Consider the following 27000-nt stretch of genomic DNA (forward strand, 5'->3'; position numbering starts at 1 on the left):
TTACCATTGCTGTTCATCGGAACAGTTGTGACTGTAGATTTATTGTTTTGTGTACAGCACATAACAGAACATCATGTTAAAGGGCGAGTACATTTTACTTGTATGTAAGTTGTTATTGTTTGTTACCTTTTATGTGCATTACCTGTATGTGTACACGTGTGTGTGTGTGGGTGCACATGATTGTGTGTAGGTGTAGATTCATGTGCATGTGTGTTCCAGAAGCAGATCAGTTCAGAGCTCTCCCATTTGGTTGGCGTTTTCTCATTAGTGACTTTTTCCCATTTGAAAGCTTTTGTCCCCGAAGCCACATTAGCGCGTAATGAGCCTTTTTCGACAGCGCGGGGTCAGGCTCGCTAGCTGTGCTCGGCTAACCCACCGCCACAGGAGCCCTGACAGGGCCAGCCCATATCATTATGAGGCGCGTGCTAAACAGCGTCTGATTTGACTGGGAAGCCCACAATGAGAGAGGATGTCGCACCGAAATGCCGGTCCTCCAGCGGGGACATGGAAGCCCTCCTGGGGAGCTGTACGGTGACAAGCCATAGCGAACGCACTGATGTGACAACTTTCATGTTCAAGCCAAAGTTCCCAAAGGCTAATGAAGGGGAGCTCTGTTTGAAAATCACAGTGTGAGACATGGTGGAATTGGATAGCGGCATTGCTATTATAAGGACCAAAAAATGTGTCTGTGGGTGTTTGAGGCAAAGGAGGCAAGCAAGGAAGTTTCAACTGATATTATGTCCATCACAAAGTTGTCATCATAGGCATGCCGTAGCTTCACTGGAATATGTAGCTACAGATGTGATCCACACACCGACTCAAAATATGTTTTCACCAACAGCACAGAAAATGTCGTCATCCATCATGTATACACCGAAAGTCAGAATTTGGACTCATTCTTTGAACTACGGAAGATTCTTATTGAGTGTTGCCACAATTCTGCCTGTATTAGAATGAATATAATTGACATGTAGCCTTGTCTGTCAATGCCAGTAGATACAGGTTGAAACAAAGGAAGAATGAGCCCATTGTAGCAGTTGGATAACTGCATTGTCTTCAAGAGAACATCAGAAGATGCTGCCGGAAACAATCCTGGCTTCCGCTGCTAAACAAGGAAAAGTTAAACATTGTTAGTAAAGATTCTATACGTAACGTGTCAAGATCATCATTGAACAGCACAAATGTTTTAACCTGGCAGGCAACCAAGGGCTGAATATAGGACCTGGATGCACAACTATGTAGGAATGTCAACTTCTGCATATTGTCTTGTTTATATACAGTATTTATATGGCAGGACTACTTACATTTATTGGGTTTTCTACCTTTGAGACGTACATTGTTTTTTGGACTGCATCATTATTTGACTGGATAGCTTGTTTTTGCTTCCTCGTCTCCGCGGAGTGGTTAGGACAAGACCTATCACACCCCTATCCACTTAGAAGTGTGTCCCCACTCAAGTGGGGCTATTTGGTTTTAATCCACCTCTATGTGATTCCCAGTTTGGCCTGGATTTTAAGCTCCTCCACAAACACCCGTCGAAGAGGAGGGAGAGGCGACAGCTGTACGGCTGGAGGGCTGTTGACACTGGGACGTGTATCGACTGCTTCATTATGATACTGTTTTAACAGGACTCAACACTATATCCTCCTATTTCCAGTGGGGGCTTTTAATGTGTGACCTTTGACAATGACGGGATGATCTCCCCATCCTCAGAACACCTCAGGGGAGAGGCTGTGTGATGGCTTTTCGCCAGCTGGGGGCAGTATTTACCAATCATTGTTCAACCACTTTTCTATCGTTCCATCACCAAGTGAAGCTTTTAGAATGTAATTTTCCTTGCAAAAATAAGCTGCAATGATTCTAATAGAAATGTGTGCAAATGATATCACACCGTTTAATTTGGTAAAATATATAGGACCTATTTAGCCTTAAAGATGTTTAACAACTTATTTTTCCTTGTGAAATTGCATATAGCCAGTTCTCCAAAACATAAATATTAGTAAAATGTTTTACAATTAGCTCATAGCTTTTAGCTATGTTTTAGCAATTTCGCTTACATGTTTGTGTAATTAATCATCTCATAATTACAGCAACAAAATAAGATATACACCATGTGTGAAAAGCATGTGCAATGGATTTCTTAAAAAAAAACATTTATAAGCACCTTTCAAGCTTTGTTTTTCTTAATTTTTTCAAAATAAATGTTTAGGGTAACGTGGAAAACCACAGTTCAGTGTGTTCATGGACATCTAATATGTTATTTATGTCACTCGCCCTTTTGCAACACCCTTTCCTGACAAAAATTGGGGGGGGAAATTAAATTAAAGCCATTTTCCATCAAGGGCCTTCAAGGTCAGTGTTTTTATGAAGGAGAGTCTCTGAGCAGGCCCTCTGGGAGAACACAAGAATGGTAGGCAAGCTTTTCTCTAGGTCAGCAGTTAGCTGAAATGAGAGGGCCTCTGGAGCAGCTGTGCCTTCACTGTGCTCTAGTGTGGTCATGTAATACACCCTCAAGCATTCCCATAGAAAAGTATCTGTCTACACCCGCTCCAGGGTGGTATACTCATTTGTTTTTACCACAATTAATCAGAAGTAGACCGAAGTCATCAGTAGGTCCACTTGGCTCCGAGTCTTGTTTGTTGAGATCAAAGGGTTTGGTTTTGTCATTAGCCATGCGAAGCCAGCGATGTTGTATATTCTAACTTTCAGGACATGGGTCAATATGTCTCTCACAATTTGGCCTGGATGAACGATACAAAATGTATCTGAGACTATCATGCGACTGAAAGAAATGGAGAGACTATTTTGAATGATCCGCGAGATAAAACGACGGTGTATTGTGAACAAATGTGTGGTGTTCAGGGTTATGCCTGATGGCTAAAGAGAAACGACCAATGTGCAAATTCATGGCAAACCTCTTTTGAAAATTAATTGAATCACACTCCAGTTAAAGGCTAACCGGGGGAAACATGTTTGTTATTAAAACGCTTTATACTTGAAGCTCATCCTCTGCATTTCCATGCTAATGGGCAGGTAAGGGCTCTCACGCTCCGGTAATACTGGGCACACTAGGCTTCCTGCCAGTGGCATTCCTGTTTTAACAGAGTGCTTTCAATTCACATCAATTTAGCCCAATTAAACTGCTTTACGTCCACTGAGAGTGTTTTAGCAGCATTACAAACCATCCTTTTCAATTAGCTATGATAAAAAGATCCATAACAGATCCCTTTGTTTTCTGTCTTCACATCAGGCCGGCCAATATATCACATATGAAACCTTGTTTATCAATTGGTTACCAAACTGACTCTACTGGCCACCCACACATGGTCATCTCTGCCAGTCTGCAAGCCAAATCATTTGCAAATCTGTGATGAAAACACAGTGGGAAAACATGGATGTATGGAATCGGTTATATGGTATTCTTATTTGACATGTTATGGATTCATATGCAGTAAATACATTAAAAGAGAGAGAGAGACACACGTCAACGTTACGTAATTATTCCAGTTTGTTTTGAAGAGGTATTTTCTAAACTGTAGCCATTATTGGCCCTGAATTTAACCTGCAAACAAAGCAGATTATGATCCTGCATGTGTCTCACATGCAATCAAAAATCTCTACTGGTTCTTTATTCTCACAGACTGAGCAGAAATGGATTCAAAGAGGCTCCGGCGTGAAGACATCCTCAAAGAAGCACAGAGCTCAAGGCCCCATCAGGACCTTGGAGGCATAAATTGATCTATTATACTATGTGAATTCACACTGAGCTTTTCATGTGCCGGTATCCCAGCCAGCAGATCTGTGAATCAAAAGAGGCTAAAATAAATAGTTGGATGGAAAATTGGATGAAGATGTGTGGCTGATGTCTGTATTGGAATAGTTAGAATTATAATGTGTTGTATGGCAGTGTATTTTTCTGTGCATGACACATTCTTGATGGAATGTTCTTTACTTTTAGATGGAGTGTAAACATTCACAAGCAGGATAGCTTGTGTGGGCACAAATTAAAGGACCTAGTAAAATGTGTTTAAATAATTTTAGAGACCACTGTTGAGTTCAGATGAAAACAGTAGATGAGCACTAAGACGACAACAGCAATCCAGGCTCTTTAGACCAATCACTATACTGCTGATTACATTTTCAGTAGTCTACCAGTTTGGGGTACCAGTCTACCACTTTGGGGTACAATGTTTATCAGAATTGTTGGTTAAAAAAAAGTCAGTTGTGTCAGTGCCAGATACAAGCCTACTCTTACTCAGTTTTGTGAGAAAGCTCATCCGTTTCAGGCCGATTCATTAAGTAATTGGTTTCCAGTTGTTTACATGAGTATTAAGTCTATTCAGGAGCCTTTGAGAGTTGTATTGTCCAATGGCTCATGTTATGAATGCAAAATGAGATGGGTTGTGTGCGTGTGTGTGGAGGTGGGGGGCAAAACATTGAAACTGAAATGAATGTGATTTCTCTGTACCACATATTTAATTAATCCTTAGAAAAATAAGTTTTCCCGCCATGCAATGGTGGTGCAATCACAATGGTCATCATACTTAAAATCTTAAGTTTTGTTTTTTTGAACTCATTGTAATTGCCTGTTTAAAGTTTTGCTCTAAACATGAGAGGGACAACAATGACTGTGACCTGCCGGTGGAGGGCCCTCTCCCTCTGTGTGGTGGACATGCCCTCTGGCAGAGCTTATGAGTTGGGTCAGTGCAGGAGCTCTATAGCGATGTATTGATGTATATATCTATATGAGTTGTATCACATATTGAGAGTAAGAAATCGATATTGCTTATATCTTTGTCCATAGCACACTTTTTTTCAAAGGCTAGTATTTTCTAACTTTTTTGTTGTTGTTTTTTTTTACTGTAAACTAATATATTTCCTTTGACTAGATAAAATGATAACAGCTTAGCCTTATTTTTTCTAATTGACATACTATTTTTAAATGTATTTTTTTCCCCATCCAATCATAAAATATCCATATTGCAAATGAAATATATCTGCTATAGACTGGGGCTTTCTGAAAATACTGTCAGAAATGCCTTGTTAGTTAAATCATTTTGCACTGACGCCTGCGTGTCACCCTAGTTACTCTGACACTCAGATCATTGGCTACTTTAGCTATCGTACTATTGACATTGACTAGGTTTGCTCGGTGAAATTCCCTACAAAATGAGGCAGTGTCAATGTTTATGGAAATGAGACCATCGAAGTAGGCAAGTGTTTCCGTCTTGAAATCAGCTCCTTCCTGTCGGAAGTATAATAGCTGAGCGTAAGGGGACAATGCATAAAAGAAAATCTCAAATGAACCTAAAATGTGTTGCTATGAAAGCTATTACTCTAACAACATGCAGTATCACAAATGTCACATACTAGGCTAGTATTTTTCAATTACTTACGACTCTTATCTCTTAAATATTGTATGACAGGGTAGTCTTACATGGTAGATTAGCTGGAAACACCAATGCGAAACCAATTCTGTAGTTGAAAATCTTACTGAATATACAACTTTTGCTATTTTGTTTGATACTCTCGGTTTTCTCAGGATGCGGTAAAACTATCATAGAATGGAGTCCACTTTTTAACCACAATACAAAGTGGCGCTCTGTATTTTTTTTTTAAACACACAGACACCAACCGGAAGGTTTTGTTAAACAACCCGGAAACAAATGTAGGCCCGGAACGTTTCTTCGGAGCCCGTACTAACAGCAGTTGTTTTAACCAAGTGTTTTGAAACATTTTTTTTATAATTACTGGTGTTTATTGCTTGTATATAAACTACGGGAGATGGGAGTCCCCGCATTTTTTCGTTGGTTGAGTCGGAAGTATGCGTCAATTATTGTGCATAGTGTTGAGGAGAGGGTAAGTGTTTGTAGCCAACATGCTATTGCCAGCGAACGTGTTAGCTTGCTAGCTAATAGGTTTTATGAAGGCCGTGTGTAATAGAGTTATTGTTGTTGAATATAGCTTGAACTGACGCGTCTTACGTCAATGTTTGATTTCACCAATTAATGGCAGTAATTTGTTATTTAAATACAAATCAACAAATTAGCGATCGGTCTTTCTACACTAAGAATCGACACAAGGAAAGTAGCTACGCCACACATTAGCTACTGCGCGCGTGCGATGCACAGGAGGTACCCATATTGCGCAATACACTTTGATGGTGTTACGGTTGCGCTATATTTATTTTGTCAAATATTATTTTTCACAGTCGAAGGAATGCAATGGTGTGCGTATTCCCGTGGACACCAGCAAGCCAAATCCGAATGAAGTGGAATTTGACAATTTGTACTTGGACATGAATGGGATCATTCACCCGTGTACACATCCTGAAGACAAGTTGGTCATACCTTTCGCATGTTTTGATGCATGATATTGTATTATGATTGATATACAAATGCTAAAGTAAACATTTACCTCTACAGGCCTGCCCCCAAAAATGAAGATGAAATGATGGTTGCCATTTTTGAGTACATTGATCGTCTTTTCAATATAGTTCGACCAAGAAGGGTGCTCTACATGGCTATAGATGGAGTGGTAATTTTTTCTTTTCTTACAACCAATTACAAAAGGTCATGGTGGCAGCTAAATAATTGTGGAATATTTACATTTATGCATTTAGCAGACACTTCTATCCAAAGCGACTTCCAAAAGAGAGCTTTACAAAAGTGCATAGGTCACTGAATATAAGTATAGTCAAAGTTTTAGCTGACATAACTGCTTGTCTTTAAACAGGCCCCCCGAGCCAAAATGAACCAGCAGAGGTCCAGGAGATTCCGGGCGTCCAAGGAAGGGACAGAGTTGGTTGAAGAGAAAAACAAAATGAGAGAGGAGGTCATCCAGAGAGGTGCCTATATTGGGAACATTTACTCTAACAACTGCAAAACATCTATAGCACTTGAAACAAGACCATCAGTGGAATTATGACATTGATATAGTCGTTTTTGTGTCTATTTGAATCCTCAATCCAACCTGCTTTTCTGTCCAAAAATTGTCCAGGAGGGTATCTTCCACCTGATGAAATAAAGGAGAGGTTCGACAGTAACTGCATCACCCCAGTAAGTCAAATAGTTTGACCCATATTTAACTGTATTTGAAAGCCTCTCTGAAATGCATAACATCAATAATAAAAACAAATGGTCTCCTAGGGAACAGAATTCATGGACAACCTTGCAAAGTGTCTCAGATACTATGTGGCAGATAGACTCAGTAACGATCCTGGTTGGCGTAACCTTACGGTCAGTATTATGACTTTGTTGGTAGGAAATTATGCAAGTCCAGCCACTACATTGGTTTGGTCCTTATACACATTAGTCACATGATTCATGTTACTCTGCATGGTTTACTGGAGTGCGTGGAATCTGACGTTTTATTTTCTCTCCCTAGGTTGTTTTGTCTGATGCCAGTGTGCCAGGTGAGGGGGAGCACAAGATTATGGACTACATCAGGAGGCAGAGAGGTACCAAAACTTAAGTGAAACAAGGCTTACTGTGACCATCATGTTAGCCTTCCCTCACTCAAATACTCAGATCAGCCAGAATGTCATTGAACCTTCCTAATCTTGATTCCTTTTGTTTTCTTTCTTTCTCTTTAGCTCAGCCTCACCATGACCCGAACACCCATCACTGTCTTTGTGGGGCTGACGGTAAGCCGGTGTCTCATCAACTCAATAATATTGGCAAGCTTGAGCCTGAGTGACAACTACACCGATGTAGTCTGTGTACTGCGTGTAAGCGGATTGAGACAGTACTGTACTGCATGCATGTCTTGCACTGCTTGTGTTGACACCTTGTTAATCATGACATGTATCATGACTGTTCCTTAGGCCCAGTAGAGGAAACAACCTGAACCCAGTCTAACTCTGAGCTAGTCATTTCTGAGCTTGTCAAAATGCACATTCTCCATCTGTTTTTAAGAATATTAGAGTAGTGGGAAAAAATTACAACTAGTGTATTGGAAAGGTGTTCTGATAATACAAATATAAAGATCTAAATCCAATAAATGATCAAATTCAACTTGAAATCCAAATTTAATCAATGTGTACAGTCCACATTCATTTGTGAAAAAAACAACCAATCTATCTGTAATTAAGCTTAGTAATGAGCAGATGGTTAAAATGGAGAGTGCTTTGTAGATGAAGGAAGATGACTGGGGCTAGAGAGAGACAGCCTTTTTTCACTGTTAATGATGGTTAGGCTGTAGCCTGAAAAACCATTGGTTACATAAAATGTGCTAGTATACAAACTCAAGTTTTCTCGAACGGCTGTATTTATAGACCAATTTGCACCGTACGTCACACGACTGTCAAGCAGGCTCAACTGCGTATGTCGGTTGCAAAAGACGGAACTTCTCCCAGGTATAATACACTTGGAGTGTCGATCAGGTCATCATATGTCTCTGTCCACTGGATTACAGGGCTTGACATTAACCTTTTGAGGCACTTGGACAAGTACATTTACGTTTCACTTGTCAATGCACAAAAGTCACTTGCCCCCGATACCTTTAAATAGCCTGACCAAGTGATCTGGCAAAACTATCCTGGCCAACGGAGGTCGCTTTCTCAGGCAAATGACGAATGAAACAGGCTTGGTTAAAGAAATCCGAGATGCTTCAACAGACTCGATCTACGATAGGCAGTCCTCCCTGACGTTTCTGGTGTAGAATGGAGTGAAGTACAACATTGTGCACACTGCCAGTGAGCGACGAGTCTGACTGAGGCTAACGTCAAAATAGTGTATCAGGGACGCAGTCTCACTCAGATTGCCAGTATAAACAAATCAGAAAAATAATCAAACCAGCTGGCTAAAAGCAAAATTCCCATCTCTCTTGAAAGCTGCCCTGCTTAACTTTTTAAATGTAGAATTGACTGTAAAACTGGACAATGATGAACTATGTGACATGACGTGAGACATGGCTGCCGCTCGACGATGCGGTCTATACCGGGCGACATACTCAAATTTCAAGACTTTCGTAACCCAAATTCTGATGCGACAGATCAATGGGGAATCGCGTTCTCTCTTAAATGCTGTCCTCTTCGACTTTTATGGTCTTTTTAAATCTAACTATTTCTATGATCCGTGTCGTCCTTTTGCCGTTTTAAATGCTATCATTTCCTGGTTTTCTGCAGCCACATTTACAAACAAGAAATTAAACAGCTTGTAATTTATTTATTTTTAAAATCACTCCTAGGTAAAACAGAAACTTGTCTTTTGATTGTAGACATTGAAATGTTTGAGTTTTTCACAAATGGACAGTGGCTGTTGCAACCAAATTTGGATAATAATACAAAACAGAATTTTTACTCTACAGTTCAACATCAGTCAAAGAAAAAGGTGTACATTCGAATGTGATTTATATTTTTATTGTGAAACTGTTTTGCCAGTTGCAACACTTCAGGTCTGAATGTGAATGAAGATAGGGATCGGTCTTTCCGCTATTCTAATTGTTCTTGCTTATTAATGCTTGGTTAAAGCATTTAGATTGGCTGCAATTATGTAGCACACAGAACAAAAAGAATGCTGCATTCGGTGGACAAAGGAGGAAAAATAGTCGGCGTAATTAGATTGAAGAGGAGCTTGATACATTTGCCCCCTAAATGGATGAATTATGCCATTGTACATTTGTATTACCAATGCATGTGCATAATAATGTATGTCCGGCCCACGTAGGATTGGTAATGTGAATAGATGGAGCCTGCAAAGCCTTTTCATTGTCTGATAACAATGCACGCGGCGTCCCTGGAAACGGGGCTCCTTTTGGAAAGTTTTCCGTCATGAAATGAGTTGAAATCGATTTGGATGTTGCTTTGTTTGCTCAGCCGATCTTATCATGCTGGGGCTGGCCACACATGAGCCTAACTTCACCATCATCAGAGAGGAGTTCAAGCCCAACAAGCCCAGGCCATGCGCTCTGTGCAACCAGATGGGTCATGAGATCAAAGACTGCCAGGGAGTGGCAAGAGAAAAGCAGGGAGAGGTAAGTGAATGTGTTCAACCCCCCACCCCACTCCTCCCCGCAAATGGATTTCTATGGCATTCTACAATTGGACAATAACCAGTTCTTTGGATGTTTCTCCAGCATGATCAGTTTGCAGACTCTATGCCGGCTTCAGAACAAGAATTCATATTCATAAGACTCTCTGTATTGCGTGAGGTATGTGAAGACCTTTTAAAATAATAAATCGTTTTCAAGAAGACATTGCGTGTACTTTATTGAATAGGACCTTTTCTATCTGATAACTGTGGCATTGAAAGAAATACGAATCCTCCTTCTCAATCTTCAATTGATGTATTAGATGTTTTTGGGTTTGATATTTATCAAGGCCTCCTTGCTTTTCTGTAGTATCTGGAAAGGGAGCTGACAATGGCGAGTCTGCCCTTTCCCTTTGACTTTGAGAGGAGTGTTGACGATTGGGTCTTCATGTGTTTCTTTGTGGGAAACGATTTCCTGCCTCATTTGCCGTCGTTAGAAATAAGGTGAGACAGCCGACAAATCCATTACAGCAAAGCGTTCATCGACCTCTAGACATTTCAAAGGTCTTAACTTGATTTTCTTTGTTTTTAGAGAGGGTGCCATAGATCGGCTGGTGGGCATCTACAAGGATGTTGTCCACAAGACCGGAGTGAGTATATCAGTAGTGCTTGTCTATTTCAAAGCCAGGCTTCAGTTGGACCTTCTTGCCTGAATGTTTCCTGCGTTTTTCTCCCATCTCGCCACGCTCCATCTGTGGTTTCCTCACAGGGCTACCTGACGGAGAACGGCTTTGTCAACCTGGAACGAGTCGAACTGATCATGCAAGCAGTGGGTGTGGCCGAGGACAACATCTTCAAGAAACGCAAAGACGATGATGTAAGTTTGCAGGATGAACGGTGGCTTTAGCAGCCAATTTAGTCTCTTCAATAGGTCATGTTTTGCTGTGGCTGCACAGGAAGATGGGAGATTGCCCATTTGGGTTGCATGAACAGCTGCAATGTAGGCATCTGATTAAAATTGCTCTCTGGGCGAGGTATTTGCCATTGATACTCAACTATAATTTGGTCTAGTTTAGGGGACCGCAATTTTAGGAATTCAACGCCAGTGAATAGCAATTTTCTGTTGCTCTTGTAGTCAGCTGCACTGTTTGTTCACATAATTGGGTTTGTCTTGTAGGAGGGCTTCAAAAGAAGAATGAAGGAGAAGAAAAAGAGAATGAAAGTAAGTGATACAGATGTGTCCATTTGAATTGAAGTCCTCTCTGTTTCGTGTCATGTGATACCAAATTAATTAATTTGGATTTGTTTTGACAAAATGCTTTGAGGAAAAAAAAGAAAATGCTTCTTTTGCTTTCCGTGGGTTTCTTGAGTCGCAGCGTCTGGCTTTGTGTTTCCTAGGCCCAGCAGGCCCCATCCTACCTGACGTCTGGTCAGTTTGCCCCTCAGGCCCTGGGTGGTAGAGGCAGACCCCAGCCTGTGGAGAATGCTCGGCAGCAGGCCTTCGACATGAGGATGCAGTCCAGAGAGCAGCACAACAAGGTACGCAGCCTGGAGCCTGGAAATTGTGCTTTGAGTTCATATTGAACCTAGTTCCCTAATCAGAACCCAGAGCCAGACCCATTTGGTTCCAGAACATGAGAATGAGGAGTGTAACAACACGTCAAGGTTCTGATATCCTTTTATTCAGGATGCCGCTCAATCCCTGAAGGCCATGATGAAGAATGGTGGGAAGGTAGGTGTTCTGAACTTAACTGACCTACATTTCTAGCATCTAGACTTTACTGCTTGTGTGCAAACATCACAGCCGAACCTCATGAGCCATACAGCATGGTTAAAGTTATTCTGTACAATTTGTCAGTTGATTGATTTCATTGATTTAAAATCCTTTGTGGCAAGGGTCAGGTGTGTTGTAAGAAACTGTTACAATGCTTATATTCACTTGCGCTTTGCTTCGTAAATGCATGAATGAACAATGTCCCAAGCAGCTATTTTGCACACGAATAAGAACTTCACAAAAGAAGCATGTTTAAGAGAAGGTCTCCCATTGTGCAGAACAGCTTGTTGTATTTCCTCATGCTTAGATGTTTTTTTTTGCCATTAAAGGAAATGTCCTTCCCGAGTAATGTCCTCTATAATGCTCTGCAATATTCAAATACAAAAGCAAGTTTGTGTCCCAAGGTTTCACATAAGAAGAGTGCGAACAAAGTGAATAAATGCAAATGAATAAATGTAATGTAACATAAAAACGAGAAATGGTCTCTTTTAAAGGTGCCCCGGGTAACGACATTCATTTAACCCTTGTGCTGCCTTCGGGTCACATGACCAAAAGGTTCATAACAAACCATCGTTGTTTTTACCCAATACAAAAGCAAATAAAAATTATTTTCTTTTAACCTTCGCAATGTGGGGGGTCTGAGACAGCCCAACGGTTAAAAGAAAATGCTTCACTTTGTTTTTGTATGCGGTAAAGTTGTCGCAAACGAAGGTGGGTCACAATGACTGATGGGTCAGAATGACCCGAGGAGAACACAAGGGTTAAGTCTTGTAATCTCCCCCCATCCCTCCTGTCGTCCAGAGCTCTGCAGGGCCCAGTGACTCGGCAGACGGCCGAGGCCTGAAGAGGAAAGCCGAGGACAGTGACAGCGAGCCCGAGCCTGAAGACAACGTCAGGTAAACCGGGGCACGAGCGTTCCAGCCAGAACTTCATCCAATCCAGGATGAGGCTCTGATTTATGCCTCAACACTTGCAGCATAGGCTCTTCGGGTGCTCCTCTGTGGCTTCCCTGTTCTCATCAATACCCCCCCCCCCCCTTCATCACACACACACCTTCCTGCAAGTCATTAATATGGAAAGGAGGAATATTTTCATAAATTCCTCTGTGATGTGCCTGCCAAAGCTGTTAAATCCATTGGGCTAAATTGGTATTCATGGAGGCTTTCCGGTTACAAGTCGTCGCTCCCAGTGGGCTAGAGTGGAGGATCGGCTAGACAGATGCTGTTCATCCTTGATTATGTGCAGAATGGCATACCAATCTACTTGTATGTCGAAACCGTTAAACTACTCCAAAAGATGCAAAGTTTCTCTGCATGTCTACACGGACGCGACTACGGTGGTCGAAGCACGCTGATGGAATTTGATGCTGCATGGAAGACAGTCGAGCACATTGTTTGCATTAAGCCCAAATAACTACAGTTTCTGCAACTATGGTTGAATTGTTACCTGTGTCAATTGCGTTTGACGAAAAAGTTTTTAGACGGGGCGATAATGGAACCCCGCTGCTATAGCCAGTTTTGTGTCGCGTTCTTCTCACAATGTGCTCTGGCAGGTTGTGGGAGGATGGCTGGAAGCAGAGATACTACAAGACCAAGTTTGACGTCGACGCCACCGACGAGGACTTCAAGCGCAAGGTGGTCCGGTCCTACGTGGAGGGCCTGTGCTGGGTCCTGAGGTACTACTACCAGGTACAGAACATGCCGACGGCCTTTTTACACACGCGCTCACCCACGAGACGAACCAGCTGTTCTGAAATCATTTTGCGTGGCACACCGTTTCTTTTTAAGGGAGAACCAGCCAACAGTGTCACGGTGTGGGAATATACCATAGACCTGTTTATATAGGACGGGATCGAGCTGCCCTCCTCTAGTTTGTTTGCTTTGCCATCGGGAGCCAAATGCACCATGTATTACTTTGTACGTCGGTTGATAATGCAGATCTTGATCTTTAACTTAAAATTCAATAATTAGGCGTGGGTTCTCTTCAGAAGATCCTTGTCTGATTAGGCAGGAGCTGGGGGGATTTGTCAGCGGTAATTGTGCGCTCTGTGGATGCGGGGCTCTTGTGTTGACACCACATGCTCAGCAATCGAGGGCCGTCCCCAGGGGGGGGATTCTGAGTGTATTCATTACCAAGCATCTCCCCCCCCCCCCCCCCCCCCATGGATGTGGACGTGTCTGTTCTTTTCTGCCACACATTCAGGGGCTTGCCAACGTCGGACCTGTGCTGTGAACGTGCACATGCATCGCCAAATGTTCAAAGACCAAGGCAGCTCGTTTGGCTGGTGCCAAATTAGGAAGCCAAAACAAATCGAACCATTTGTTTATTTATTTAGTTCTGTCTCCTTTTTTTTTTTTTTTTTTTTGCACGTCATAGTAGTACCCTGCTTTTTTGTCAGTACCACAAGAAAGCACTAGACATATATTATTAATTAATAGGTATTCAATTGTGGTATGGCTGTGGTGAATGTTGGTCTAACATTTGTGATTTTGAGGTTCACACTCTAGGTGGAAAGCCACAACTTGTTGTTTGAATTATTGTCTTGAGATAGAAATGTTGGCATTGAAATGGGAGTACCCAATGTGTGCAAGGATTGTAGAATGGATTGGAGACCTCATTTTCAGAGAGAAATTCCGGCTAGCAAGGCAATGAAGGTCATCATCCATGGTTATGCCTTTGAAAAGCTAATTCTGTAGCAGAGGAGAAGTTTCTTATCTCATCTTATCTTCCAAGGCTGGATTTGCAGGGTTTATATTATTTTCAACGTGAGTATACTTTAGGGATGGGGTTAAATTTATTTCTGTATCCATTTTGTTAGTGTTATAAGGGTGAAGAGGTACTAAGCATGTTGGCCCTTTGTGGGTGTTTGGGAAATGACTGAAATCTCATGAATCCAGCTAAACCCATTGCTAAATAAACTTCAGTACCGATATAAATCCCTTACCACTTCAAAAAAATAATTCCTTTTTTTTTCTCTCTCTCTTTTCTGTGCACTTTTTCTAGCAAATTGGCAAAGAGTTGGGGGTTGTTTTTTGTGTCATTGCTGTGGGAAACTCATGTTTGTTTGCTGATTGACAGGGGTGTGCCTCGTGGAAGTGGTACTTTCCTTTCCACTATGCTCCGTTTGCATCTGACTTCAAAGACATCAAAGGCCTGTTCACCGAGTTCGAGGTTGGGACCAAGCCGGTAAGAATGGACAGAAGGCTACTTTTTCCACTTGTCTTGTTCGCGTTCTTTCCCGCTCTTGTGGAATTCTTCAGCCCAGTCCTTTCCTCGCACGACTTAGCCTGTTTTATGCTGTGTGTGGTTACATCTGGGTAGTTCAAGCCCCTGGAGCAGCTGATGGGTGTGTTTCCTGCCGCCAGTGGAAACTTCCTGCCAGAGACCTGGCGTACACTCATGAGCAACCCAGTAAGTTACAGTGAGAACATCAGTCAGACATGACTGGTACAGTTTCTTCAATACACACATTAGGCTACTTTGGCCTTGTGAAATTGCCAGTTTAATTTAAACAAAACAATGTGGTATGTTCTCTCACTCAACGTTCTGCCCGTTTCAACAGGACTCTTCCATTATTGATTTCTATCCTGACGACTTTGCGATCGATCTGAATGGAAAGAAGTACGCCTGGCAGGGTGAGTCGTCACTTACTACAATATATCCAAATGCCTCGTGCCTGTGGTTGTCTGACATGGAGGGACTACCCCCAAAAAGGGGGCAAAAATGGAGCAGAAAAAGCCTAATCAAAGCTGACGGACTGCATTCACCCCATTGTCATTGGATCTCTTCCAATCCAGCGGGGTACCGTATTACCGTTGTTTATCAGTTGTTAATCAGAGTTTGTGCACACAAAAAAGCAGTGTTTCACAGTTCGATTGGAAATACTACTGAGCATTCACATATATTGTCAATAAATGTGTCATTTCATTGACATAACCAAATTTGCTGAGCTATACTGAAAATCCACTTTACACGACATTTAGTATCCACATCATATTGTCTTGCTATTAGTTAGCTAGCTAGCATGTTGCGGCACTGTACGTCCCACGGTCTTGATCAAGACACAGGCCAATTTTCTACTTCATACCTTCAGAGAACCTCTGGGGTTTGAAGATAATGGAGCTACAAATACTTGGAGCACCACAGATTCCCCTATAACTCTAGTTGGATAACCTCTGGTGGTCTGTGTTCTGTCTTTGAAGGTGTGGCTCTGTTGCCCTTTGTGGACGAGCGCAGGCTGAGGGCGGCTTTGGATGACGTGTACCCTGACCTCTCCTCTGAGGAAGGTGAGTGTAACACACCGCTCCCACTGAGCCTTTCTACAAAAACACTTGCACTCTGTCCATTTCTTCTATAGGTGGAATAGGAATTACACACGACCTTGGCGTTCAGAACACTTATTATATTCAGTTTGTGAACAATAGAGCTACATATCACGTCTGTTAAATGAATAAGAATGTGAAACGTGGGGTTTTCAGAAAAAAGGAACAGTCTGGGAAGCGATGTGCTGTTTGTGGGCAAGTCCCACGCTCTCTGCGACTTCATCCAGGAGCTGTATCTTACCAAATGTCACCAGGTAGGCAGAGCTTCTCGTTATTTGAATGGGATTGGGCCACCTTACAGTCCAAATGTTACAGATGGCTCAGACTCTCTCTGCTCTCTAGGGAACTGAGATGCCTGCAGAGCTATGCCACGGAATCCAAGGGACATTAAGTCTTGATGAAGAGCCTATTCTACCAGATGAGTAAGCAACATCCGCTTCATTACCGCATTTTATGATTTCAGAGTACATTCTTATTTTGCTAGTACCCCATCCCTTGAGAAAGTAACAGTTTCTTCCTTTTCTCTCATAGGCCAGTGGAGTCTCCAATCCCTACGCTCCGAGACATTGCACAGAACAGTGCGATAGGGTACGGATTCTCTTTTTGTAATTATTTTTTTAACCTCCTTAGATTCTGCCGCTGATCTCAGGTGGACAGGAGGACACGCAAGCAGCTGCTATGACATTGAGCTTTATCTGCCAGCGAATATTTGTTTACCCGTTCCCGCTAACAACATAATGAACGTTTGAAGGTGCACTTGAACCCCTAACCTCATACCGCCGCTCAGACGACTGAGCTTCCTGGAAGTCGGTACCTGAGGGCCCCAGTCAGCAGCTGTTGGAGTGCTCGCTCTCCAACTTCACATTTCACCAGTTTTTTTGTTGTTGCTGTATGCGATGGATCTCCTCCATAGGATGAGTTTATAGTGGAGTAGGTGAATCACATTGGAATTTTTGACCTCAATGGAAGCAAGGTTTTGAGGCACCTGTCACTCTGGAGTCCTTGTGGCGTGTCTATGGCTTTTCAGGGTCCGGTTTCTATGGGGGGGTGATCAAAATTAATTGATATAATTTGTATGGTTTGCTGTGACTTGTCAAATCAGAAAGTGCCCCTGTCATCATAGTAATGTTAATCGTTTGTTTTCTTTACAGAATAAAGTATGTGGATCCCCAGTATGCAGAGGGCTTTGTGTTCAAGGCAGTTGTTCTTCCTGGCGCTAAGTAAGCTAACATCATTTTTCTTTTTACTGTTAGTTTTGCACATTTGTTTACATTTTATAGACTGCTGCACCTAGTCTTAAAAAAATGTTTGCCATACCATCAGAAGTGTATGTTTTGTGTAAAACATGCATCTTTTTGAAATGCTATGGTAATTAACGCATGGTAACACATTTTATCCTTGATGTATAGAACATGCCCATCCACAGAATATAGAGGGTTTAATACAGGGAGGCCACAGTCCCTTATTTTGACCATTGTTCTGACCATTCTTCTTAGGATCCCTAACAAGGTGCTTAAGCCCGGGGACTGGGAGAGGGGAAACCGGGGCCCCTGGAGGCCCCAGCTTGGGTTCAACCCTAATCGACAGCAGACCCACCTGGACCAATCAGCCTTCCGTGCTCTGGGGTAGGCGTTTTCTGTCTACCTCAGGACCAGCTACTACCGTTATCTGCCACTGTGGCCTGCTCCCTCCCGGTGACCATTAAATACCCACGTTTTATTATGATCTAAGCTCTTTACTCCGTACATTCGTGCAAGAGGCTGAATTGTCATTAAGGAACCTGAATAATTGAACATCTGGCTGATACCGACTATAGCATGTTTAGGAATGAATTATGCATGGCGCTGAAGAAACGTGATGTATTCCGAATTATTTATTTTTTGGTCCACCAAATCCTTAATTTCGTAATTCAAGCAGTTATTTGCGTTGATGGGGCCAAACGGGCAGGTGCTCCGAGGCTGGTGAAGAGGAAAATCTGGTATGGATCAGTTGGTTATAGAAGGAGGATTTTTATTGTGTGGCTTTGAAAAAACGTGTCACCGGTGTGCCAACATTGTAAGGAATGTAGCTCCTATAACACGATGGACATTTGAACAAATAGTTTGATTTTTGGGGCTTTTACTAACCAGCAAAGCTGTAAACTGCAGTTTGGCGTGCTTGTAACACTTTATTGGTTTGTCTTTTCTAGTCACAGCATGAACAGAGGTGGACAGTACAGCAACGCCCCGCCCCCTGGCAACTACAACCGGGGGAACTACCGCCCCCAACACAGTGGCGGGCATCCCCCATCTTTCCCACGTAAGACTCGCGAGCATGTGCATCATCCATACCTCAAGACATCCAAACACCATCGCACCAAGGCTTTTCCCATCAACTTACACACAGCCTGTAGATAGGGATACGGCGCACGTCCCAAAGCCAAATATCCACTTGCGTGTCTCCTGATGACATACTAGGATGGCCAGCAGGCTCCTCCCTTCTTGCATGTTGTTTTTTTTGGGCACAATCAGGACTTGAGGATGACAAATTGTACCTTTTTTAAAGATGGTGAAAAAACTAAAATAAAACTTCTTAAAATACAATTAAATGGCCCTTTGTTCAGTGGACTGGGTGCTGCAGTAACTCTCTATCTGGAGGGACAAATTCTCTTCCCCAGCACCTAATCATGGGCTCCTGCGTGCCCCTGGCCTTAGCCCTTGTGGTCCTCTGACAGCAGTTCTCCAATTTGACTTTGATGTGCCAATTTGCAAGTTGATGAATAATCTCATCTGGCGGCTGATAGCCTGTGGGGGAGTCGAGACTATTCTGGTGGCACTTGATGCAAATAAGGGTTTTTGGCTCCTCTGGATTGCGGCAGCACCTCCCTTTTGCCTCCACTGTTCATTCGTGATGGTAAACTTGGCAATTAGCAATGAGGGACTTATTTATTTTATTATTATTATTTTATTTTTCTTAAGGAGGAGTTATTTTTGATTAAGGTAATCAAGGTTAATATCTATGGCCCGTCCGTGATTGTGGACTTGTTCCTCTTTGCAGTGTGACTCTGTGTTTTATCATGGAAATGAATGGTCCTAAGGCGATGGATGACTACAGGACTGTCTGCTTCTGACTGCTATTGTTTACGTGACATATCCTAATAATTGAGTTCAAAGCCCTGGACATAATACACCCAGATTGGCAGTGAAGGCTCGTTTATTCAGTGTAGACTATTTGCATAAATATGTTTCAGAGGTGTTTGTTTGTTTGTTTTTTTAAAGGTGGTTATTAGCAATACTACCTGTGGATTGACTGAACACAAACGTTTTCTAACAGCAGCAATGCATGTTAAATGTAGGATGTACCATGTTGGACTCATGATCATTCAGTGACTGTCATCAGACTTCAGAGAATTGACCATACATTAAAAAACAGTCAGGCGTTTGCAAATCATTAATCTTACCAATACAAGAAACCAGGTAAACCAGAAGAAGTAACTCTTAGATTATCTCGAAATCTGCCATTTTGGGGCGAATGAGAGCTCAAAGGCATGTCTTTTGTTCAGATAAACCTTTTTCCTCTGGGAGGATCCACTAGGTGGGCAGTAATCACCCCAGCCTGGGCTAGGATGGGTCTTTGTGGTGGGGTCCTGGGTCCCTGTTTGCTGATTAGGTGTTGGGAGACCAGGGTGGTAATGAGGCTGTCGAGTGGGTCTGCTGGACACACTGGCCCCCTGATAAAAGCCTCGGGGAGGATCCCATTTGATTGGATGTGTGCTGTAGTCTGGAGAGGGTTGAAACCAAAGTTAACTTCCCCTTTGACTGTGCCACTACCTCCTGTGGTGATGTGTCAACACACCGCCTCTGAAACATGCAGCCAGGTTTTGTTCGCCCTAATCAAAACAGCTGGTGTGTAATAACCAACTGGGGGACACTCTGTTGGTGGCCATTATTGTGCTGACATGTAGTGACATTGTATTGTCAACTTTGTTGTGCTGTTGAAGTTTCAGCTCCCATCTATTTTTAATTGAGCCATGCGTACTCAAACGAGTCGACTACGAAAACCAGACTGAAAAGACAAGATAATTGAAAATGAATGTGAGGAAATGTCATTTGTTTGGGCTTGTTGTAATCCTGGTGGTACTACAGCGAATGCAGCGTGTTTAGAGGATTTAGAAGCGTAATCCTTTATTGTCGTTTGTATCACATGGGCCAGAGCTCCATAGAGTTTCAGATCATTGTTAATTAAGGAGATTGACAGGTGTCTACTTGTAATTCTCTCTTTGGAGTGACTATACTGACCCATCAGCAGAAGAGACATGAGACGTTACAGGGTTCTAAATGAGACCAGAGTGGGTGGTCCTAAGTTGTTGGTCGAGAAGATTAATAAACAACGTTTGCCAAATAACAGGCTGAAATGACTTGGTTCTGGCAAACTTGCCATTTCTCCCATTGTCTTTTTTGGGTTGTCTGTTGATGTTGAGGCTGATCTCTGGTACTAGGTTCGACTTATTGTAGGACTTAGCTATTCTACAAGCAGTAAATATAAATGTTTGTCATGCAGGGGTTTCTACACAGCCTGGTCATATTTTACTTTTATCGTCCTCGTTCTATTCTCTCCTTCCCAAATTCAGCTGGGGGCCAAAGTTTCAGTGAACCTCCAGGCCAAACATACTATTTCCAACATCATTACCATCAAAGATTTTTTTACACCAGCTCAAATCCCGGTTTTGTAAATGACAGCCTTTTCTTCACTGAAATTCTTTTCATCCCACCCTTCACCCGCCCCTCACCCTCTTCTCCATCTGAAACACTCACCAGGCCTGCCCCTATAAACAAACAAGTCTGAGGCTTGCAGCTGGTCATTGCCTTGGCAACTGTGAATCTGGAAGCTGCTCGCTACTTTTTTGTAAAAAGTGTGGCTTTGTGAAGGGCTCGCGGCGATGGAACCAGGGTACTTGAGTCATCCACAATGCCGCCCGCTGAATGCTTATTTCATTTTCAGGAGAAGAAATGCAAATGCTGCATTTTTTTCTTTCCGCCTTTCCCTCAAACGCTATTGTGATCTGATGCTTGAATAGGCGTAATTTTATCATGCCAATTGTTTTCTCAGTATCGGAACATTAAAAATGCTTTGTTTTGATATTGGGGTTATGGTGGAATTGAATTGGGTTAATTAATTCCCCAATTTAGGTAGCGCACACTGTAGTTCCAGCATAATGGAAAGTTGAACATTCAACCTGTTGGAAGTACTCCATTTACAGCCATGATTAGGCTTAAACATTAATTCTTAGTTTTGCATCATAAATGTGTTATCAAATATGTGACTTATTGCTGTTTACAATCCAAGTACGACTTAAGCAGAATTCCCTCCCCATTACCACCAAAACCAGAAAAGTTTAGGGAAAAGTTTCATCAATAGGCCAGCTGCAACTCATGGATCATCCACCAAATTCCACAATATCACATTTTTTATAAATTTCTTGTCCACATTTTTTATTTAAGAAACAATTCCCCCAGCCAATATTGTTGAATGTAGTATACTGTGTACATGACAAGACCTTGGATTGAAATCAACACTTTTTAAAAAATGTATCTTTTGTTCTTCTCAGATTCCAGGCAGCAGGGTATACTAGGAGCCCCTCCCCCATACAACCCTCAGCAATACCCAAGGTGAGTCTTCTTTGTCCGCTTCTGTAACATGTCAGGAGGAAATCTTCTGTCTTTACTCAGCCTGGGAAGTTCTGAGGAACTTTTCTTTTGGATGAAGTAGTGTGTACTGCATAAATACTTGGTGGTGCTCGTGAACGAAGAACTTTTGGAGGGGGTTGACCAACTGTTTTCACACTTGGGTTGGAGTTTTTTGCATGTTGTTTTTTTTGTATTTTTAGTTTTCCTGTGGAAGCACACCTCCCAACTGTACATGCCTATAATTCCCTCCCTCTCATTTCTTATTTGAGGCCACCAGACCCGCACCATGGGGGGCTTGGAGCTGAATTGAAATTATGGCCGAGCTAAAACAAATTTCTCTCGAGGAGGTTTGTGGAACTTAATGAGGCATAACTAATGCTGCCGGAGCGCTATCATTTCCGTGCCGCAGCCACAGTGTCCGCACAGACCAGCTATTGATTCTGGCTCCAGACCTCTTGAAAGACTAATCAGGTTCTTTGGTTCAACTTTTCAGGCCTCCCATCCCCATTGTGCCTCCCTGTCACCTTAGGTCAGTAGTTATTAGCGGCGACTGAAAACAGTTTCTTTAACTACTTACGACCGGCCCAAATGAAAATGCATAAGAAGGGAACCTGGAGGAGGGATTATGGATTCCACTGCTCTGCTAAGTCGGGCATTGGGAAAGAATGTGACATGGTTTGATAATGAGGGATGGGTCCACCTCCACTCTTTCCTGCTCCATTGTCGGCAATAAGACGAAACTTAATACGTTGGGGTTTGCTCCCAGATCGACACATTGTCGAGCTGTTGTTCATGGAGAGCTGCAGTGTGGTCGATGTGTGTTCATCGCCCAAGAGCAATGTGGTGCCCTCATTTCAGGGATGAGTGCAATTCATGTAAATATGGTTTATTTCATACTCTTACAGGGTTTATACACAGAATGGCGTAAATTGGGTCGCCATCTTATCCTTTTATGAATTCAGCCTCTCGGTCTATACCAATTAGCAGGGATGTTGCTAGGTCACCATGGTCAATTGAAGGCTGCATCAATAGAACTTGAAAAGGTTTTTTTGTTTGTTATTTTTTGTAGCCATATCAGGCCTTCTGACATAATTCAACAAATGGTGGGTGGGACAAAATTATGGCAGGCCCGACACTTTCAGAATCCCCCAAACATTGCATCATACTGTAATTGCAATACAAATTCTGAGGTGCTTTAATTGACGTTGCTAGCTCGAAGCCAAGCTGCACAACATTGACCAATGCTAATCCAAACTCGCCTTCAGGCTAGCGATTCTTGTCAGCTGACAACCACATTTTGACTGTGCAGGCAGCAGTATGGTGGACAGGGCTGGGACCGGTCAATGCAGACTCAAGGAGCAGCCTACCAACAAAACATGGCCCGGGGCCGTGGGGGGGGTGCTGGGAACTACCAGCAGCGCTACGACAACCGCCGAGATGACCGCAGAGACAACAGACCACCACAGGTAACTATTTGGCAACCAAGTCAAGTTTAATCTCCAGCTGCTTAATGAAACCCAATAGCACGCTTACATGGGGGGGTCATTGGAACTAGAACGGTCCATCAGTTAAATTTTTTTTAAATAAATAAATTGTGGGGCTTGTTTTTTAAAATTGCGTTCAAAGAATGTGCAACTGTATTCTAGCATATTGATATGGGGTAGGTGGGAACATTTGGTTGTGTTCACGGTTCACATTTGTGCAAATAATGTAACTCTTATCCTCTTTTGTAGGGTTACAACTCTGGACAGGGTTACCCACCGCCACCACCTGCCAGGCGTTACAATTGGAATTAATTTCAGATGTAGACAAGCTGAACATTTTCAGTTTGCTACTTGTCTTTTTCAGGCTGTTAACTTGTGAAATGCTTTTTTTCTTATTTTAATTGTACCGAACCTGTTTTATGTACTGAATTTTTAAGATGTATGCCTGTAAAACTTGTATAAAACAAGTGAGTCAAAAGACGATTGCCATTGTGTATCGTTTTTCTTTCTTTAAAGATTAGATGCAATACTACTTTTCCACATTAATACTGTGTTTGTTTATCCACACAGTGAGGTATAATTACTGACATTGGCCATAGCTTCCATTAAGGATTTTTATTATTTGTCAGTATGTGAAACAATAATAGTACATTCTACAAAATAATTTACTTCTCAGATACAAACATTTTGTGAATAGGTGGAATCCATTTTTGTTTTGAAGAAATCTGAAATCCTTTTTACTTGTGCTGGGCTCTTGAATATATCCATCATCAGGTCTTTGTCCTGGTTAAGAACGATTACCAATTATACAGAGATTAACAGTTTTTAGCTTACTTGTTAAATGTGTAACACAATGTAGACCTATACGACATTAACTCTACGCTATTGAATTGATCAATCCCTTTCACCAAAGCTCAGACATTGGTGTTTGGCCAAGTCACCAGTGGCAAAAAACGGCTAATGAATTTCAAAAATCCCCCCCCCCCCAAAAAAAAGATTTAACTCTTTAGATCATCTGAAACTTTATACTTTTCTCTCCGATTTTGCATTAATTATTTTGTACATTTATTTGTACATTTTGAAACCCATTATCTTTATTGCAATTCGTTATTATAAACGCACAAATCTCAGATGCTTTCAGTCAAGATTTGTCTCCTCGCCGTCAGAAACTTGGCATATTTATCATTCATTTGCATGTGCACATTTCTGACAGTTTCGATAAAGAGCCGTTTATTGACGCAGTTGAAATTAAATTGGTAATGAAAACATCAAATTATGGATAACGAATAATTTTACAAAGTATAGAACAAATATAAACAGTGTAATTTGTTGTTTTACCTTCAGTCAATATGGCCTAGGCTACCTGACACAGTCAACAGTCTTCAAGCAGAAATGCTCCAATGTCAAATATTTATTGTAATGGATCCACTGGATTGTGATTCATATATTTGTATGTGCAGCAGCAATCACATTGTGTATTTTACAAATTATTCTAACAAATATTTCGTTAAACAATACAGGTGACATTAAATTTGTTAGCTATATACAGTTATGATTCGTTAATCTAAATAGTTTACAGTGTAATTTTGTTTAATAAGATGTATACCGTTGGGTCATTTTAAGAGATTGATTTAAAACGCCCAAAGGTCTCATCACCCGTAAGCCCCCAAACATCCGAGTTTCATAATGATATTCGAGCGTCAAGAAGTTAACATGCATGGTTGATAATTTTTTCTCGAAGGGAGTCAAACTGCCCCAAAATGTAAAATAATAGTTGCGCTTTCGAGATGAACAAAAAACACCATCCTTGAGTGTTTGCTCGTAACTGGCATCCAGGTGGTTGGGTTCTCCATAGCAAATATATAAAACATAGGAAATGTGTCCTACCAAGTTCTGCCGTAAAGCAGGTTTGAATTGATCATGTTATTGGTGTATTCGATGAGGGCCGCGTCTGTCTGGGCCATGTTTATCTGGCTGTGTAGAATAGGTGGACTTGGAGACATTTCCTCGAGTTCTTCGGCCGAAGATAACGGATTCACCTGCTGGTTTTGATGAAGATTGACCGCACTTCCAGATGCTCCCATCGGCTCACCTGAGCTATTTTGCTGTTGAACTTGCTGATGACTAGGTGTTGGTGTACTGGATCCGTTCTGACAGGGCTTCCCATCCTTAACGAGAACTGGCACGGCCACCCGCCTTGGCGACTGTTGCTGTGGGCACGCGTTACCGTTCTCTTGTTGCAGTTGCTGTGTAACTTTGTCCTTTGCCTGTCGTTTCATTTTGTACCTGTGGTTCTGGAACCAGATCTTGACTTGGGTCGGAGTGAGGTGTATCATGCTCGCCAGATGTTCTCTCTCGGGCGCTGAGAGGTATTTCTGCTGCTTGAACCGCCTCTCAAGCTCGTACACTTGGGCCTGGGAGAAGAGCACCCGTCGTTTTCTCCTGGGCGCAGAGTGTAAGGTCACCATAGACTTAGTGGCGTCCATACCTGCCAACGCTCCCATGCCGGCCATATTCATCCCAGTAGAAGCCCCCATAAATCTAGAAACTGAATTAAAATAACACAAGTACAGTTGGATGAGTTGTGAGCGATTGGTGATTCGTGCGTAAACCGTGCGTAAACGCAAAGTTTTATGGGCATTCTTTTGGATGTTTTGCCCGCATTCAATTTGTAGTTGTTATTGAATGGCTATATATGCCTACTAGCAATTTGCAATCCATTACATCTAAGAAAAGGGGTTTGAACTTACTTGTTGGGTATCGGGGTTCAGTATTGGCGCTGTACCAAGCCGTTGCTGCTGCACCGTTTCTCACAGTGTCTTGGTACGACGGTAGGTCTCCCATATTACCGATACCCCCGTTGCAGTATCCTCCCATGGCACTGGAAAACTGAGACACACTGTGTGGCATGTGATAGGTAGCCGCCACTGCGGTGTTGTGGCCCAAAGAGTGCTGTTGCATTCCCGATTGAGACACCTGAGTTTGTCGGTATGCGCCAAGCTGAGACGCGAGGTTCCCTGTGTTGTCCATGCCGCCAAACTTTCTGTACGTCTCTTCGATAGGGCTCAAAATATCTGTCACTGAGAAAGGAGTTGAGTGCTTTGGGCTCAAGGACATGGTTTAGCCCGCAGGTGAATTTGTTGAACGCGGAACAAGCCCGTGGTGCTGTTCCTCTCACTGTTACAGGACAGCTACGTAAGAGTACTTGTGCTCCGTCTGAGGTACCCAATTGATCGCCTTGGAGAAAGAGGCGAGCCTTGGGCGCTCTTATCCTGGGTTTCTCTGCCAGGCGCCAGGTTTACGACAAACATAGGGGTGGAGCCATAACGAGCCAAACGAGCCAACAATGGCCATTGACATTTTACTAGGTAATTGAACAAAAATGTTACTTTTGGAGCTAAGGTTGAAAAATGCTATTTTGATTATTTACACGGTAAATTAATACATTATTGGTGATATCAGTAGTAAACGATTGTTTAAATAAGTTGCTTATAGGCTCTGTAAACAGACTATAGGCCTATATCGTACAACCTAAGCCTATTTGCATAACTTCCGTGAACTGTGAAATACCTCTGTATAGATATAACACTAGTCTGTTGTTAACGTTGTTGTCTTCAAATCTCCTGGACTGCAGGCAACTGAATTTAGGGGTTTTAGCCGGGAGGTCAACCTTCCAATAATTCCTTCAAAATCTCCACAAATTTCAATGATCCATAAATGAAAATGTTAAGATTAGTCAAACAGGCCTAAATTAGTTCTAATCATAATATTCCTTTGTGCCTG

The 27000-nt window shown here is 42.2% G+C and overlaps 2 protein-coding genes across 4 annotated transcripts; one reads left to right on the forward strand and one right to left on the reverse strand.

The window, feature by feature from the left end:
• The first annotated feature begins 5661 nt into the window (after window positions 1-5661).
• xrn2 (5'-3' exoribonuclease 2) lies at window positions 5662-23698 on the forward strand. Of its 2 annotated transcripts, XM_084699802.1 has the most exons (31): window positions 5662-5859; window positions 6212-6339; window positions 6426-6537; window positions 6736-6847; window positions 7000-7058; window positions 7149-7238; window positions 7387-7459; window positions 7595-7645; window positions 9818-9975; window positions 10078-10152; window positions 10342-10475; window positions 10564-10621; window positions 10741-10848; window positions 11149-11193; window positions 11370-11510; window positions 11659-11703; window positions 12547-12641; window positions 13298-13433; window positions 14824-14931; window positions 15067-15156; window positions 15308-15380; window positions 15948-16031; window positions 16224-16321; window positions 16410-16489; window positions 16599-16655; window positions 17219-17287; window positions 17564-17692; window positions 18256-18365; window positions 21655-21715; window positions 23043-23199; window positions 23467-23698. In XM_084699802.1, the coding sequence occupies exons 1-31, from the start codon at window positions 5785-5787 to the stop codon at window positions 23527-23529; spliced, it is 2874 nt and encodes a 957-aa protein (XP_084555928.1). In that variant the 5' UTR covers window positions 5662-5784; the 3' UTR covers window positions 23530-23698. The 2 variants fall into 2 exon arrangements, with proteins under 2 accessions (XP_084555928.1, XP_084555931.1); XM_084699805.1 differs by lacking the exon at window positions 11659-11703 and having other exon boundaries at window positions 5663-5859.
• A 1402-nt stretch (window positions 23699-25100) lies between these two features.
• On the reverse strand, window positions 25101-26334 carry nkx2.4b (NK2 homeobox 4b). Of its 2 annotated transcripts, XM_084700106.1 has the most exons (3): window positions 25968-26334; window positions 25332-25765; window positions 25101-25259 (listed from the first exon to the last, which is right to left on the reverse strand). In XM_084700106.1, exons 1-3 carry the CDS (start codon window positions 26332-26334, stop codon window positions 25101-25103), a joined length of 960 nt encoding a protein of 319 aa, XP_084556232.1. The 2 variants fall into 2 exon arrangements, with proteins under 2 accessions (XP_084556232.1, XP_084556231.1); XM_084700105.1 differs by having other exon boundaries at window positions 25101-25765.
• Window positions 26335-27000: the final 666 nt, after the last annotated feature.

This window comes from Hypomesus nipponensis, chromosome 6 (assembly GCF_054491055.1).
Source record: "Hypomesus nipponensis isolate SF chromosome 6, ASM5449105v1, whole genome shotgun sequence".
Lineage (NCBI taxonomy): Eukaryota > Metazoa > Chordata > Actinopteri > Osmeriformes > Osmeridae > Hypomesus > Hypomesus nipponensis.